Source organism: Paramormyrops kingsleyae, chromosome 25 (assembly GCF_048594095.1).
Source record: "Paramormyrops kingsleyae isolate MSU_618 chromosome 25, PKINGS_0.4, whole genome shotgun sequence".
Taxonomy (NCBI): domain Eukaryota; kingdom Metazoa; phylum Chordata; class Actinopteri; order Osteoglossiformes; family Mormyridae; genus Paramormyrops; species Paramormyrops kingsleyae.
Genome location: NC_132821.1, coordinates 8759291 through 8775622, shown reverse-complemented (window position 1 = coordinate 8775622; position 16332 = coordinate 8759291). Strand labels below are relative to the sequence as shown.

The window sequence follows — 16332 nt, the reverse complement described above, 5'->3', positions numbered from 1 at the left end:
TTCGCCGTATTTATCCTGAAATTTCTGCCTGAAATTTCTGCACGAATTTGCCACCACACCACATATATATAGTATACTATAATATAATTTACCCAAACAACAGATCCCTTATGTTGCTTGCTCATATACATTTAATTTCTGTCTGTCTTTGCCATTTCAAAACCATGTTGTGACTCTTGGGTGACTTTAATATAAGCTATTGGAGCTGTAATAATTTACGTTTTACACTCTCTTGATTAATGTGGAAGATCGTAATTTAAAATACATAGGATGATAATAAAGAATGTTTGCTTTCTTATTTGTCGGTCGCGGTAAGCAACTGCAACGCCCCGCATACCCATCGGACAGCTACAGCGATTCTGAGCAATATTGCCAGTATGATCCAATTTCGATTTCGCCGTTTTGACCCTGAAATTTCTGCCTGAAAGCACTCGCTCACTAATTGGAGCGAGCCAGCCTTAAAGGGCCCAGATCGCATTACTGATGGTACCACATATTGTTCTAATCCGTACTGTTGTGACACAGACATGACATACAGTGACTACTAATATTAGCAGGATAGGCTCAATGTATAATGTTCCGAATATTTTGGTATATTGCTCGGCATTACTGGTTCTTTAATACATTTATTTGAGTCACTCTGTTTACGTGACCTGATGTTTACGTGATCTCAGCCTAATTGTTACGTTGGCAGATTGTTGGGGGATGGGTAGCCCTGCATGTGCATCGCAGAGAAGTGCAAAACAGCAATCAAGGAAACAATAGCCCTAGGCTGGCAAGCCCAATCCAGGTATTTGTCCCCTCATGTCAGAAGCTGATGTTAACGGATTGAGTAACTGACCTGCTTGATTCAAATGCTGATGACTCCCAGGCTGAGGAATTTGTAACTAAATAGTTGGATTAAAAATATTTGCATCATTGTAATTTGCTCACAACTACAGCTAACTTGCCTGTGTGGCCTGTTCCCTGTTTTCTTCTGCTTATCACTTACTTTTAGTTGAATTTACAATTGTCATCTCCATTGTTTAGTGCTCAATGTCTTTGATAAATAACATCATATATATAATATGTCTAATATAAGTTTAATAACTTTATAATTTAATATAAGTTAGGACAAGCTTAATACTCTAATTGTATATCAACTATATATATCATAATTAGCCCTTCTGAAGTCTGTTACCCGTCATCTCAGATGTTGATGTTAACCGCTTCAGTAAGTAACCTGTGGGTCGCACTGGTAAAATAGTTGAGGTTATTTTTCCTTAAAACGGTCATCATGTTTTTATGCTCCACAAATACTGTAGGTTGTCAGCTTTATTTGCCTGTGTACATTTTATATTGTCTGTCATTGCTTTGACCTCTGTGATTTTGCTAAGGTTATCCTGCTAATTCCCTTGCAAACTGTAAAATAAAAGCGTGATTATTTGAGTAGACGGGCTGTGTGTTTCAGTTCATCACGTGCTTTGGTGTATTTGCGGTGTATTACAGGTCAGTGTGCCATGCATCAGATAGGTAGTGGCCCAGTCTATAATGCTCCAAATATTTTGAAGGGTTACTCTATAACTGCTGGGGCTATTGACATGTGTCTGGTCTCTGTGTGGACCACAAATGTTGTGCTTTAATTTGATGCTTAATTTGGCTTTATAGCCTGAGGTAGGAGCTCAAACAGACCTCATTCTAGGCATCCGTACAGATTGTCAGGCCCTTCCGAAGTCTGTTACCCCTCATCTCAGATGTTGATGTTAACCGCTTGAGTAAGTGACCTGTGGGTCGCACTTAAACTACTGTAATACTTGGGGCAACGACAAGGTCTTAAACTTCATACATTGTCAAAAAAAAACCCAAAACAATTATACTAGAAAAGTGTCACTTTATTTCACATTTAAAGAGTTATTTCACATAAAAACTGCATACAAGAAAATAGTACAGTGCAATCAGGATGTACTTGGGCCAATTGATTAGAAATTAAGAGCTTTAAATTTGATGAATGAATAATCTGCCCGACCTTGCATGGTGGAATAATCTACCCACATCACTTTTGGGAAGAGTAGCAACAATCAAAATGATGATCTTGCCAAAAATTAACTACATGTTCTCAATGGTTCTCAGTCCCTCTCCCCTGAACGATTTCCTCTGCACCCCATAATCGAACAACAGTTCCTCCCCAACATTAATCCTGTTCAGGGCCAAAAGCAAAATAACATCCTGTCCCCCGACGGCTGGGCTGTACAGTCTTGGCCGGAGGTTGGCCTTCTTATGGGAATGATTAATCAGCCGGCCAAAAGGCTGTATGCCCGGGTGACAGGCACACTCAGACTTATGGCTGTTCCGGAAGAAGAACATGTAGCCAGATTCTTCTTCCTTCGTCGATGAGTGAATCCGCTGGCCCTCAGTGGCTGTGACTACCGGCCCGTGGTAGTCACACACCACCTCACCAGCCTGGAACTGCCGGGTGGCGCAGACTCCCTTCCCCTTCCCCGCAATGTCCATCACCACAAGTCCCTTCCACTTCTGGTTGTGGATGAGCTCCTGGATGTGGCTAGAGTCCACGGCAGTGTCCACCGAACCCACTGGTCTCCAGTCCTTCAGAATGCTGGCCGCGCTGGGAACGTTACTTTTCCAGCCTTGGTTCCTGATCCAAGCGTCGACCCGGGACTCGGTGGGCTGCCGTCTGCCAAAGTGTGCTGTCAAGAACAAAGTAAATTGTTGTTAGTTAAGAAGCCTATGTAGATAGGACCGTTTCACAGTAAAAAATGTCATTAGTGCTACAAACAATACTCACACAAGACATGCCGTACGCGCATCCTCATCTGGGCCTTCAGCCAGCGATCATAGAGCTGCCGCTGAAACCGGCCCGACGTCTGCGAGCGTGCTGTCTTGTCTGGGATGTCGCCATCCAGGGTCACGGGGTGGGTCCGAAGGAGCTGATCGAACGCTGCCTGGACATCCATCTGTTGGTTGGATGCCAGGGCAGCATCCCGTGCGGCACCACGGGCAGAACAGCTGGGTCCTTCCTCTGCGGAGTCAGCGCTGAGATAAATATAAAAATAAAAAAAATAAAAAAAACCCCACAAACGTTTAAGGTTAGTGTTCAGTGGTGAGGGCTTTGGTTGTGTGTCTTGATGTTGGTAAGTGTGTTGACAAACAGAAAACATGCCTACCTTGAGTCACCTGCCAGCTTCTTCAGCAGCTTACTGGCCAGCACCACATTCCGCGACTGCTTCATCCGGTAGTGCTCGTCAGCCGTCGCAGTGGAATGAGTGAGGTAATCGGCCACCAAGGACTTCTCTTGGTCCGTCAAGTCCTTGGTGGCCGTCTCAAAGATGCGCCGGGCCGTCTGGTAGGTGACTGGATCCAGCTTGTATCTAAAATACAAAAATACATTTATTAATACGTCTCACACAACACGTATGTAGAACATATTATAGGGGGAATTAATCATGACGATCAGCTCACTTTTGGTGCAGCCGGTTGAGGTCATTCGAAGCGTTGAACGCCGGCCTGCCTGCGGTGGAGACGAAGAACCGTTTGTCTCCTCCCAGGTCATCCAGTGTCGTCCGGCTCCTCTTGGAGCTCAGGAGCTGTGGCCGTACCTGGGTGAAGTAGATGTCGAACCACTGTTGGCAGAGGAAAACAGATTAAATCGCTGCTCTTGAAATAAACTATGAAATAAATCTTATCAAACTTGATATACTTACCGTCTCCTCCTCAGAGGACAATGCAAACGTGGCCGCTTGCTGCGCCGACGTCTTGTGTTCCTTCACCACAATCACCGTATGGTCGGCCTCGGACGTGCTCCTGGTCATCCACTCCTGGACCTACACAATACAATGATGTCCCACTGATAAATAAGAGTATCGGCAAAGAGGAAAAGTGAAGACAAAAAGAACACAACACTTACGGTCATGTGCTCCACCACGCCTGGTGGCTGGAGATGCTTCAGAATCACCGTGGCCTCCAGGTAGTAGAGGACAAGGCAGCACTCTGCACACTCCAGGGGCATCTCCTCCGGATACACCTTGCCAAGGACTGCCAAGAAGTCGTTCTTGGCAGCCCTCAGCACGGCCCAGCAGTCCTCTGGACTCTTCTCTGGGCTCATCCCCGTGAGAATGACATGACTATGTGGGTGGGAGAAGAAAATTCAATTACTGTCAATCCTAATCAATACAGTACACATTTTAATAAAATGTGCTCACAATGTAAAATGGCTCTGCTTCTCCATGCAGTGCACTCCAGGAGCAGTGAGGGAGATGAAAAAAAACATTATGAGATGTATAATCAAATCATAATATGGAATTTAACGCGTGTTGACAGTTGAACTTACCTCCTTTGCGTCATCTCCTTACTCACCAACTTTGCAGTGCTCTGCTGGAGTGAGCCCAGGTACTCCAAGAAGAACATTGCCTCATTCCACAAGGCAATGTTGTCACGCCGGAGGTCGGTGGCCACGGTGTGGTACTTGAGGAATCTGTCAGAGGAAGGACAGGTATGTAAGTATCCATATGTACATAAACTTGTACATGCCACCATGACAATAGCGGAAGGACTGAACTTCCTTGAAGAAAACAGATACGACAATACAACACAAACCTATAATATACTGTTAAAAATCTACATGCTACCAACCTCTTCAGGCTCTTCATGTAGTTGACCTGAGTCTGCCTGGAGAGACCAGCCTCAGTCAGCTCCCGAAAGAAGAGCTTCGTCTTCTCCCTCTCCCTCAGAAATTCAAGAGATGGCTCTTCTGAGTTCACAAAAAACATGAACCTGCTGACGTTTTCCACCTGGAAAATAAAATCGGCATTACTTAATGAATATATTGCGTAGATATAAAGCTCCAAAAAATAATAGAGTGAACTTATGGGAGACCTCACCGTCTGCTTGAAATTCTCATTCAGGAGATCCTTCTCCAAGTATGCGGCGTAGCGCTTCAGGAGGGGATGGTCCAGAGAATGTTTCCGGTACAGTCCCTTCTCCTGCATTATGTGCCTGGAGGTCTGTGGCCACTGCACCTCCCGGGTACTGCCATGTGCAAAACATATTTCGTCTTAAAATTGCACCTTCAATTGGCTGACAAGCAAAAGCAAAAGGTATCAATGAAGCTGCAAATCCGAGACACTCATACTCACACTTGAAAGATCTCGCCGTTGCTGACACTCACTGCGTCCTCCGACTGCTCAGTCGCCGAGCTCTCCGGTCGCTGCACGGTTGTACCAGCCATCACAGGAACACTGCTGGTCTGCGCCGCTACTGCTGGGGAGGGGGTGTCAGGCACCACCATGTGGCGACGCTCCAGCTCCTGGATCATCCTTTCAGATAAGTAAGTAAATAAAAAACTCTTAGTAAATGTCATACTGAAGAAACGACGCGAGATGTGTAAAAAAGACTGAAGAGTTTTCCCACCAACCTGCTCATAGGATTAGCATCATCCATAATGTCTCGCAGGTGCCTGTAGCTGAACACCCTGCCCCACTGCAGAACTTCAAGCGCATCCTGCTTTGCCTTCTCCACTACTTCTTGGATGGCTTCTTTCGAAGATCTCTTCATGCACACCCTAGTCAGATGCACTGAGAGGCTTGCCTGTGTCTTCTTGCACACGGGGCAGAGCAGGAAATGCCTGTTGGAAGTACTGCGGATATAAAAAAACAACAACAAAAAAAAACAATTAACAGTTTTATGTAACAGTCAAGGAAGTGTTACTTAAGATTAGATTTAATTCATGATTTTCAGGACCCATTCCAGTCATCATCATCAACATTGTTCATTCCTCAGTGGTTTGGATAAATAACATTTGCATATCTATTGTCATCCTGATGGGTCCCAGACTGAGAAAAGTAATTAGTAAACTACATGATCACAACTACTAAAAGATTTTTACTAATTACAGTCGAACTTCGTTACAACGTACCTCGGGGGACATTAAGAATTTGTACGTTATAACCATAGTATGTTGTAACCAGGTCCCTCAAAATGAATGGAACGGGGGCTGCATGCAAGAAGTGCGGCCGGCGTGGAATGCTTCGTGAGGATAGGTTCATACAGTTAGGCGTTGCTAAGCGATGTGGCCGGCAACAGCCGATTCTGAATTGTGCACGCGCTCGGAAGATGAGGCTGTACGTTGTAACGATGGTCAGTTTGCCTATTTTCCTCTGAAAATCATACGTTATATCGAAGTTTACGCTGTAAAGGTGTATGTTCTAAGCGATACCGGCAAATGGAATAATGCAATACGCGAATTCGGGACATCGAAATTTGAACGTTGTATTGGTGTAAACGTTATAAACGGGGTATGTTGTAACGAGGTTCGACTGTAGTTACATTTATATCAAGCAATATAAGCCCTTATATTTTAGCAATCTGAAAGTGCTACAGAGTAAAAATAAAGAGATTAAACAGGAGAATCTATAAAATGTCTTTCTAAAAAGATGAGTTTTTGTAATTAAAAAAAGTTGCTTCGAAATATTGTTTTAGTTTTGTAGTGGATGCAATTTAAGTTTAAACAATAGTACTGTAGTCAGTTTAAGAGACTTAAGCAGTGTCAGTAAACTACATACAAAGATGAACAACACAGTTTCTACACATTCAAAAGCAATAATAAATTGATCGTAATTACTTACGCCTTGGAAGCCATTCTTCACGAGTTGTTCAACAAAAGATGAAATCTTGAGCAGAATCTGGAGCTCTTGTCTCGCTGGAAGCAGAGGTAGAGTGACTGTACATGCGGAGGTCTCCTCTTAATATACGATTCTGACCGCCCCCCCGCCCCCTCGTTGCCCCGCCCACCCCATCCCACCCCACTCCACCCCCGGTGTCACTCTGAGGGACACTTCCACTGGAAGACAGTTTCAAACAATATAACTTTTAAAAAGGATAAGAACTGAATTTTTATTTCTAAATAAGGTGATAAATCGATAGTGCAGTTATAAAACTTCTGCACGATTTCGCCACCACACCACAAAAATATAGTAGCCTATTTAATATAATATAAATCTACCCAAACAAAAGATCCCTTATGTTGCTTGCTGACATACGTTTCATTTGTGTCTGTCTTTGCCATTTCAAAACCATGTTGTGACTCGATCTTGTGTGACTTTAATATAAGCTATTGGAGCTGTAATATTGTCAGTTTTACAATCTCTTGATTAATGTGGAAGATCGTAATTTAACATACATAGGATGGTAATAAAGAATGTTTGCTTTCTTATGTGTCGGTCACGGTAAGCAACCGCAACGGCCCGCATACCAAGCTACAGCGATTCTGAGCAATATTGGCAGTATGATCCAATTTCGATTTCGCCGTTTTTACCCCGAAATTTCTGCACGAATTCGCCACCACACCACATATATATAGTATACTATAATATAATTTACCCAAACAACGGATCCCTTATGTTGCTTGCTTATATACATTTAATTTCTGTCTGTCTTTGCCATTTCAAAACCATGTTGTGACTCTTGGGTGACTTTAATATAAGCTATTGGAGCTGTAATATTGTCCGTTTTACAATCTCTTGATTAATGTGGAAGATCATAATTTAACATACATAGGATGATAATAAATAATGTTTGCTTTCTTATGTGTCGGTCACGGTAAGCAACCGCAACGGCCCGCATACCATCGGAAAGCTGCAGCGATTCTGAGCAATATTGGCAGTATGATCCAATTTCGATTTCGCCGTTTTTACCCTGAAATTTCTGCCTGAATTTGCCCCCCCTCCCCGCCGCCTTGCTCTAACCCACTCTCGCACTCGCTCACTATTTGGAGCGAGCCAGCCTTAAAGGGCCCAGATCGCATTACTGATGGTACCATATATTGTTCTAATCCGTACTGTTGTGACACAGACAAATTGACATACAGTGACTACTAATATTAGCAGGATAGACTCAGTGTATAATGTTCCGAATATTTTGGTGTATTGCTCGGCATTACTGGTTGTTTAATACATTTATTTTAGTCACTCTGTTTACCTGATCTCAGCCTAATTGTTGCGCTGGCAGATAGTTGGGGGATGGGTAGCCGTGCATGTGCATCGCAGAGAGGTGAAAAACAGCAATCAAGGAAACAATAGCCCTCATCTCAGAAGCCGATGTTAACGGCTTGAGTAACTGACCTGCTTGATTCAAATGCTGATGACTCCCAGGCTGAGGAATTTGTAACTAAATACTTGGATTAAAAATATTGGCTCACAACTCCAGCTAACTTGCCTGTGTGGCCTGTTCCCTGTCCCTTGTTTTTTTCTGCTTATCAGTTACTTTCAGTTGAATTTCCAATTATCATCTCCATTGTTTAGTGCTCAATGCATTTGATAAATAACATTATATATATATAGAGTGTAATATAAGTTTAATAACTTAAAAAAATAATATAAGTTAGGACAAGCTTAATACTAATTGTATTCCCCATCATGATCCTATTTAGATTTCCCCGTCTTTACCGTGAAATTACTGCCCAAACTGCGCCCCCCCACACCAGACGCCTCGCTCTAATGCACAAACGCGCTCGCTCACTTTCTGCAGCGAGCTGGCCTTAAAGCACCAGCATCTGATAACCCTGTGTGTTACAGACTTGGGACATGACTGAAATCGCTGCGAGTTTGTGAAATTGGGATTACATGAATGTCTGCATAAGCAGTATTGCTGAAACCTGAAAGGTGGCCCTAATATACTGAAGCTTTTAAATAAATAACTAACAAACAATCCCCCGGTGTAATACGGATGTGACTGGACTCATTATAAAACACAAATACTGAGCTTTAATTTCATATATAGTCTGCCTGTGTGGCCTTTCCCCGTTTCATTTTTTTTTCTTCTGCTTATTAGTTACTTTCAGTTATTTTTAATTTATCCATAAATAAATAAGGTCAAAATCAGTAATACCAGCAAAATTGACCTAATATTTCCTCATTTTTCTCCAAAACTACTGGAGCAATCAGGATGTTTTTGGGCTCATCAGAAACTAGAAATTTAGAGCTTTAATTTGATGTATAACTTCCCTGAATTTCCAGCTCTCAGGGCTTAGGATAGGTCTGAATCTACTAGACAGATATTATGGGGCAGCTGGAACCAGCAAAATTGACCTAATATTTCAATTTTTCAATTGGGTTTGAACCGATGACCTTGTAATTACAAGCACACAGGCCTAACTCAGTGAGCCACACGCTGTCCCAAATGCTCCTGATATTCTGATGCGAGCAAGTAGTTCACCGAACAGGCTTCATAATCATCATCATCATCATCATTATCCAGATAATGGAAAGGAGTGTAGGGAAAAAAAGTGATTGTACATGCACGTTACTAGCAAAATAAAATTTATTTGGGCCAACAGCTGAATTTCAAAATTAAAATACAAAATTATTCAGAAAACAAATCATACAAAACACACAACAAAAGAGAAAGCAAGTGCGAGGGCGACGAAGAACTTGGGGTGGCACGGTCCAGGGAAGGTTTGGGTTTACAACCAATCTAGGTCCAAACCCTCCCCTCTGAAGGACTTTCTCTCCACCCCATAGTCAAATTTAAGTTCTTCGCCGACCTTTATATTATTTTCGGCAAAAAATAAAATGACATCTTGCTCCTCCCCATCAATGTCCACCACATATAGCCTAGGCTTTACATTGGCTCTCTTTCTGGAGTGATTAATGAGCCTCCCAAAAGTCTGTCTGCCTGGGTGGCACAGGCATTCGGGCGAGTGGGCATCAATGCACATCTGTTTATTCTTCTTGTTCCGATAAAAGAACATATAGCCAGTCTCATTTTCATCAAGACTGTGGTGTATGCGCGTCCCCTCTTTGGCTCTGACTACCTGTCCATGGTAGTCACAGACCACCTCTCCAGATTGGAACGGCCGGCTGGTGCAGACTCCCTTGCCCTTGCCAGCGATGTCCGTGACCACCAATCCTCTCCACTTCTGGGTGGTGATGAGAGTCTTGATGTGGCTGGAGTCAACCACGGTGTCCACGGGTCCTGTGGGCTTCCAGTCTTTAAGGATGGAGGCCGCACTAGGGATGTTGTTTTTCCAGCCCTGCTTCTTTATCCAGGAGCTGACCCCGGACTCCGTGGGCTCCCTCCTGCCAAAGTGTGCTGTCAAGAACAAATAAAATCAGTCCGTTAGTCAAGAAGTGAATATGAATCATGTACATAGGATTGTTTGTCAGTAAAAATGGCATTAGCGTTAAAAATAATACTTACAGAGCACATGCTGGACACGCAGTCTCATCTGCGCCTTAAGCCAGCGCTCATACAGCTGGCGTTGAAACGTCTCGGACACCTGGCAGCGTGCAGCCCGGTCTGGCATGTCGCCATCCAGGGTCACCGGGTGGGTCTGCAGGAGCAGGGCCAACGCCGTCTGGACGTCCATTTGCCGGTTGGACCCAGTATCCCGGGCAGCCGCCCGGGCACCACGGCTGGTTCCCTCCTCCGCAGACTCGTTACTAAAATAAAAATCATTTAATGTTAGTGTTTAGCGGTGGGGGCTTTGGTTGCATGTGTTAATTTTGTTTAAGTGTGTTGACAAACACAAACATGCTTACCTTGAGTCACCTGCCAGCTTGCTCAGCAGCTTGCTGGCCACCACTACATTCCGAGACAGTTTCATCCTGTAGTGGCGGTCAGCTGTCGCAGTCGAATGCGTGAGATAGTCGGCCACCATAGACTTCTCCGAGTCTGTCATGGTCTTGGTGGCCGTCTCAAACACACGCCGGGCAGTCTGACTCGTCACCGGGTCCAACTTGTACCTAAAATTGAAAATGGCATTTTTCAATCAATACTTTTCACCTGATAACAAACATTTAGAGCATATCAGGGAAATGAGTCAGGATGAGCGGCTTACTTCTGGTGCAGCCGGTTGAGGTCATTGGACGCGTTGTAAATAGGCCTTCCGGTGGTGGAGATAAAAAATCGCTCATCTCCTCCCAGGTCATCCTTATTCATCTGGCTCCTTTTGCAGGCCAGGAGCTGAGGTCGCACCCGAGTAAAATCTGCTTTTGAGTGTGACTTGCTTGGTTCTAGCAGGAAATGTGAAATTAATCTCATCCAATGTGATAAACTTACCATCTCCTCCTCATTGGGCAAGGCAAAGCAGGCCACTTGGTGTGAAGACGTCTTATGCTCCTTCACACCAATGACTGCATAGCCCGACTCGTCTGTGGTCCTAGTCATCCACTCCTCCACCTGCACAGGACAAGGGCGTTACACCAGTAAATAAGAGTAATGGCAGTGAAGTGACAGTGAGGGCAACAAAAAGATTTATAATACTTACAGTCATGTGCTCTACCACTCCTGGTCGCTGGAGGTGTTTCAAAATAACAACAGCCTCCAGGTAGTACAGCACGAGGCAGCACTCCGTGGATTCCAGGGAGCCCTTTTCTGGATAGACTTTACCGAGGACTGCCAAGAAATCTTTCTTGGCAGCCCTCAGCACAGCCCAGCAGTCTTCCGGAGAGAGTGGATGCTTCTCTTTCAGAATGGCGTGCCTATGGGGGGGTAAAGAAATAAGAAAAATTCAATTAATTTCAATTTCAAGTGCAATTAATGCAGAGGGGAGGGGAGGGCAGGGCAGGGCAAGGCGGCATAGGTGCCGTTTCTGATGGTGGGCAAGTCAGAGCAGCAGGATGTCATGGTCTCCAGGCAGCTCCACAGGAGTAAAATAGGCGAGAAGAATTAAGTGTACCTCCTTTGGATGATTTCCTTGCCGACTAGCTTAGCACAGCTCCGCTGCAGTAAGCCCAGGTAGTCGATGAAGTGTTTTGCATCTCTCCACAGCCTTTCGTTGTTGCTCCGGAGGTCAGTATCAATTGTGTGATACTTGAGGAATCTGTCCGAGGAAGCACAAGTATGTAAGTATTCACATGAATGTAGACATATGTAATCTTGATAAAGACAATAGTGGGGAGGATTAAACTGGCTTGAAGAAACATATATGTATATAAACACATATATAACTACATTAAAAATTCACAAAACAACCAACCTCTTCAGGCTCTTTATATAATTGATCTGAGTCTGCTTTGTCAATTTAGCCTCTGTCAGCTCAGAGAAGAAATGCCTGGTCTTCTCCCTTTCCTTGACGAATTCCAGGGAGGGCTCCTGCGGGTTCATGAAACACAGGAACCTGGCTACATTTTCCACCTGAGAAGAAGAAACAGAATAAGGATGAATGGATGGATGGATGGATGGGAGGTGGGTGAGTGAGTGAGTGAGTGATAGATAATAATTCTATAGGGATCATCACCTCCTGTTTAAAATTCTCGTTCTGGAGATCCCTCTCCAAGTACGTGGCAAAGCCTTTCAGCAGCGGATGGTCCAGAGAATGCTTCCTGTAGAGCCCCTTTTCTGCCATCAGCTGCCTTGTCTTCTGTGGCCACTGCACCTTCTGGGTACTGCAATGTTGGGAACACATTTTGTTGTAAAAATGCTTATTGATCTGGCTCAATCAAAAACAAACAGCATCAATGTAAAAACTGAGATACTCACACTTGAAAGGTCTCTCCACTGCTGGCACTGTGAGCATCTTCTGTTTGCTCACCCTCTGAGCTTTCTGGGGGCTGATTGGCTGCGTAGACAGTGCTGGTCCGATCCATCGCTGGTGATTGGGGCATGCCAGTCACCACCATATGGCGACGCTGCAACTCCTCGATCATCCTTTCAAAAAAAGAAGCACTGTTAGTGAATTTCAGTCAGGAGAAACATGTGATGTGTAGAAAGACGGAAAAGATCTTCCACCAACCTGTTCGCTGGATCAGGACCATCGAAAATCTGTCGGATGTGACTGTAACTGAAGACCCTGCCCCAGTGCAGAACGTCCAGCGCATCCTTCTTCGCCTTCTCCAAAACGTCGCAGATAGCCTCTTTTGATGACGTCTTCATGCACACACGAGTCAGGTGCACCGACAGGTTCGGCTGTGTCTTCTGGCAGACTGGGCAAAGTAGAAAATACCTGTTTGTTTCTTTTTTCCAGTGCTTTCAAACAGGTAAGTCATGGAAAAGTTGAGGTCCCTGCATCTATGCAGATGATTTTCTTATAATTCGTAAGTAGCCTGGTTGGACACATCCTGTTTATTAAGGCTATATCCACTGATTTAATTGACATTTACCTTACACCTGTACCATTCTGCTGTGTATTATTTCTACTATCCAAGTACTGTAAACTACTGTAATACTTGGGGCAACGACAAGGTCTTAAACTTTATACATTGTCAAAAAAAAAACCAAAATAAAGTGACACTTTTCTAGTATAATTATTTCACATTTAAAGAGTTATTTCACATAAAAACTGCATACAAGAAAATAGTACAGTGCAATCAGGATGTACTTGGGCCAATTGATTAGAAATTAAGAGCTTTAAATTTGATGAATGAATAATCTGCCCGACCTTGCATGGTGGAATAATCTACCCACATCACTTTTGGGAAGAGTAGCAAACAATCAAAATGATGATCTTGCCAAAAATTAACTACATGTTCTCAATGGTTCTCAGTCCCTCTCCCCTGAACGATTTCCTCTGCACCCCATAATCGAACAACAGTTCCTCCCCAACATTAATCCTGTTCAGGGCCAAAAGCAAAATAACATCCTGTCCCCCGACGGCTGGGCTGTACAGTCTTGGCCGGAGGTTGGCCTTCTTATGGGAATGATTAATCAGCCGGCCAAAAGGCTGTATGCCCGGGTGACAGGCACACTCAGACTTATGGCTGTTCCGGAAGAAGAACATGTAGCCAGATTCTTCTTCCTTCGTCGATGAGTGAATCCGCTGGCCCTCAGTGGCTGTGACTACCGGCCCGTGGTAGTCACACACCACCTCACCAGCCTGGAACTGCCGGGTGGCGCAGACTCCCTTCCCCTTCCCCGCAATGTCCATCACCACAAGTCCCTTCCACTTCTGGTTGTGGATGAGCTCCTGGATGTGGCTAGAGTCCACGGCAGTGTCCACCGAACCCACTGGTCTCCAGTCCTTCAGAATGCTGGCCGCGCTGGGAACGTTACTTTTCCAGCCTTGGTTCCTGATCCAAGCGTCGACCCGGGACTCGGTGGGCTGCCGTCTGCCAAAGTGTGCTGTCAAGAACAAAGTAAATTGTTGTTAGTTAAGAAGCCTATGTAGATAGGACCGTTTCACAGTAAAAAATGTCATTAGTGCTACAAACAATACTCACACAAGACATGCCGTACGCGCATCCTCATCTGGGCCTTCAGCCAGCGATCATAGAGCTGCCGCTGAAACCGGCCCGACGTCTGCGAGCGTGCTGTCTTGTCTGGGATGTCGCCATCCAGGGTCACGGGGTGGGTCCGAAGGAGCTGATCGAACGCTGCCTGGACATCCATCTGTTGGTTGGATGCCAGGGCAGCATCCCGTGCGGCACCACGGGCAGAACAGCTGGGTCCTTCCTCTGCGGAGTCAGCGCTGAGATAAATATAAAAATAAAAAAAATAAAAAAAACCCCACAAACGTTTAAGGTTAGTGTTCAGTGGTGAGGGCTTTGGTTGTGTGTCTTGATGTTGGTAAGTGTGTTGACAAACAGAAAACATGCCTACCTTGAGTCACCTGCCAGCTTCTTCAGCAGCTTACTGGCCAGCACCACATTCCGCGACTGCTTCATCCGGTAGTGCTCGTCAGCCGTCGCAGTGGAATGAGTGAGGTAATCGGCCACCAAGGACTTCTCTTGGTCCGTCAAGTCCTTGGTGGCCGTCTCAAAGATGCGCCGGGCCGTCTGGTAGGTGACTGGATCCAGCTTGTATCTAAAATACAAAAATACATTTATTAATACGTCTCACACAACACGTATGTAGAACATATTATAGGGGGAATTAATCATGACGATCAGCTCACTTTTGGTGCAGCCGGTTGAGGTCATTCGAAGCGTTGAACGCCGGCCTGCCTGCGGTGGAGACGAAGAACCGTTTGTCTCCTCCCAGGTCATCCAGTGTCGTCCGGCTCCTCTTGGAGCTCAGGAGCTGTGGCCGTACCTGGGTGAAGTAGATGTCGAACCACTGTTGGCAGAGGAAAACAGATTAAATCGCTGCTCTTGAAATAAACTATGAAATAAATCTTATCAAACTTGATATACTTACCGTCTCCTCCTCAGAGGACAATGCAAACGTGGCCGCTTGCTGCGCCGACGTCTTGTGTTCCTTCACCACAATCACCGTATGGTCGGCCTCGGACGTGCTCCTGGTCATCCACTCCTGGACCTACACAATACAATGATGTCCCACTGATAAATAAGAGTATCGGCAAAGAGGAAAAGTGAAGACAAAAAGAACACAACACTTACGGTCATGTGCTCCACCACGCCTGGTGGCTGGAGATGCTTCAGAATCACCGTGGCCTCCAGGTAGTAGAGGACAAGGCAGCACTCTGCACACTCCAGGGGCATCTCCTCCGGATACACCTTGCCAAGGACTGCCAAGAAGTCGTTCTTGGCAGCCCTCAGCACGGCCCAGCAGTCCTCTGGACTCTTCTCTGGGCTCATCCCCGTGAGAATGACATGACTATGTGGGTGGGAGAAGAAAATTCAATTACTGTCAATCCTAATCAATACAGTACACATTTTAATAAAATGTGCTCACAATGTAAAATGGCTCTGCTTCTCCATGCAGTGCACTCCAGGAGCAGTGAGGGAGATGAAAAAAAACATTATGAGATGTATAATCAAATCATAATATGGAATTTAACGCGTGTTGACAGTTGAACTTACCTCCTTTGCGTCATCTCCTTACTCACCAACTTTGCAGTGCTCTGCTGGAGTGAGCCCAGGTACTCCAAGAAGAACATTGCCTCATTCCACAAGGCAATGTTGTCACGCCGGAGGTCGGTGGCCACGGTGTGGTACTTGAGGAATCTGTCAGAGGAAGGACAGGTATGTAAGTATCCATATGTACATAAACTTGTACATGCCACCATGACAATAGCGGAAGGACTGAACTTCCTTGAAGAAAACAGATACGACAATACAACACAAACCTATAATATACTGTTAAAAATCTACATGCTACCAACCTCTTCAGGCTCTTCATGTAGTTGACCTGAGTCTGCCTGGAGAGACCAGCCTCAGTCAGCTCCCGAAAGAAGAGCTTCGTCTTCTCCCTCTCCCTCAGAAATTCAAGGGATGGCTCTTCTGAGTTCACAAAAAACATGAACCTGCTGACGTTTTCCACCTGGAAAATAAAATCGGCATTACTTAATGAATATATTGCGTAGATATAAAGCTCCAAAAAATAATAGAGTGAACTTATGGGAGACCTCACCGTCTGCTTGAAATTCTCATTCAGGAGATCCTTCTCCAAGTATGCGGCGTAGCGCTTCAGGAGGGGATGGTCCAGAGAATGTTTCCGGTACAG

At 44.9% G+C, this 16332-nt stretch overlaps 4 protein-coding genes and 1 long non-coding RNA gene across 5 annotated transcripts in view; all 5 read right to left on the bottom strand.

Annotated features, from left to right (window-relative positions):
* Window positions 1-1850: 1850 nt before the first annotated feature.
* On the bottom strand, window positions 1851-4334 carry LOC140582978 (uncharacterized). The gene is made up of 7 exons (XM_072707515.1): window positions 4197-4334; window positions 3902-4118; window positions 3699-3818; window positions 3457-3617; window positions 3162-3365; window positions 2783-3030; window positions 1851-2684 (listed from the first exon to the last, which is right to left on the bottom strand). The coding sequence occupies exons 1-7, from the start codon at window positions 4262-4264 to the stop codon at window positions 2086-2088; spliced, it is 1617 nt and encodes a 538-aa protein (XP_072563616.1). The 5' UTR covers window positions 4265-4334; the 3' UTR covers window positions 1851-2085.
* A 635-nt stretch (window positions 4335-4969) lies between these two features.
* LOC140582857 (uncharacterized) lies at window positions 4970-5544 on the bottom strand. The gene is made up of 3 exons (XR_011985648.1): window positions 5408-5544; window positions 5130-5309; window positions 4970-5022 (listed from the first exon to the last, which is right to left on the bottom strand). It is a non-coding gene; the product is annotated as an uncharacterized lncRNA (long non-coding RNA).
* A 3907-nt stretch (window positions 5545-9451) lies between these two features.
* Window positions 9452-12905, bottom strand: LOC140582725 (uncharacterized). Its single transcript, XM_072707037.1, has 10 exons — window positions 12725-12905; window positions 12472-12639; window positions 12230-12377; window positions 11969-12126; window positions 11669-11812; window positions 11258-11471; window positions 10829-11169; window positions 10530-10733; window positions 10189-10430; window positions 9452-10080 (listed from the first exon to the last, which is right to left on the bottom strand). The coding sequence occupies exons 1-10, from the start codon at window positions 12862-12864 to the stop codon at window positions 9452-9454; spliced, it is 2388 nt and encodes a 795-aa protein (XP_072563138.1). The 5' UTR covers window positions 12865-12905.
* Window positions 12906-13280: 375 nt separating this feature from the next.
* On the bottom strand, window positions 13281-15647 carry LOC140582971 (uncharacterized). The gene is made up of 7 exons (XM_072707502.1): window positions 15562-15647; window positions 15267-15483; window positions 15064-15183; window positions 14822-14982; window positions 14527-14730; window positions 14148-14395; window positions 13281-14049 (listed from the first exon to the last, which is right to left on the bottom strand). The coding sequence occupies exons 1-7, from the start codon at window positions 15627-15629 to the stop codon at window positions 13451-13453; spliced, it is 1617 nt and encodes a 538-aa protein (XP_072563603.1). The 5' UTR covers window positions 15630-15647; the 3' UTR covers window positions 13281-13450.
* Window positions 15648-15685: 38 nt separating this feature from the next.
* The window catches only part of LOC140582724 (uncharacterized), a 2060-nt gene continuing 1413 nt past the window's right edge, over window positions 15686-16332 (bottom strand). The window contains exons 4-6 of the mRNA XM_072707036.1: window positions 16240-16332; window positions 15992-16149; window positions 15686-15833 (exon numbers count right to left, since the gene is read on the bottom strand). The exon at window positions 16240-16332 is cut by the window's right edge and continues 55 nt beyond it. Of these exons, the coding sequence (XP_072563137.1) occupies window positions 15686-15833; window positions 15992-16149; window positions 16240-16332 (399 nt within the window). The remainder of the gene's footprint in view (window positions 15834-15991; window positions 16150-16239) is intronic.

What these genes read in the sequence shown, in the direction of transcription:
- LOC140582971 (XM_072707502.1), bottom strand. Translation starts at nt 15,629, where the DNA reads ATGTTTTTTTTCATCTCCCTCACTGCTCCTGGAGTGCACTGCATGGAG. An exon ending in AAGCAGAGCCATTTTACATT is followed by an intron (nt 15,484 to 15,561) that starts GTGAGCACATTT and finishes CCACCCACATAG; the next exon opens with TCATGTCATTCTCACGGGGA. An exon ending in GCGCGTACGGCATGTCTTGT is followed by an intron (nt 14,050 to 14,147) that starts GTGAGTATTGTT and finishes TGTTCTTGACAG; the next exon opens with CACACTTTGGCAGACGGCAG.
- LOC140582725 (XM_072707037.1), bottom strand. Translation starts at nt 12,864, where the DNA reads ATGAAGACGTCATCAAAAGAGGCTATCTGCGACGTTTTGGAGAAGGCG. An exon ending in AGTGGAGAGACCTTTCAAGT is followed by an intron (nt 12,378 to 12,471) that starts GTGAGTATCTCA and finishes CCAACATTGCAG; the next exon opens with TACCCAGAAGGTGCAGTGGC. An exon ending in GAGTGGTAGAGCACATGACT is followed by an intron (nt 11,170 to 11,257) that starts GTAAGTATTATA and finishes TGTCCTGTGCAG; the next exon opens with GTGGAGGAGTGGATGACTAG.
- LOC140582978 (XM_072707515.1), bottom strand. Translation starts at nt 4,264, where the DNA reads ATGTTTTTTTTCATCTCCCTCACTGCTCCTGGAGTGCACTGCATGGAG. An exon ending in AAGCAGAGCCATTTTACATT is followed by an intron (nt 4,119 to 4,196) that starts GTGAGCACATTT and finishes CCACCCACATAG; the next exon opens with TCATGTCATTCTCACGGGGA. An exon ending in CTCAACCGGCTGCACCAAAA is followed by an intron (nt 3,366 to 3,456) that starts GTGAGCTGATCG and finishes TTTGTATTTTAG; the next exon opens with ATACAAGCTGGATCCAGTCA.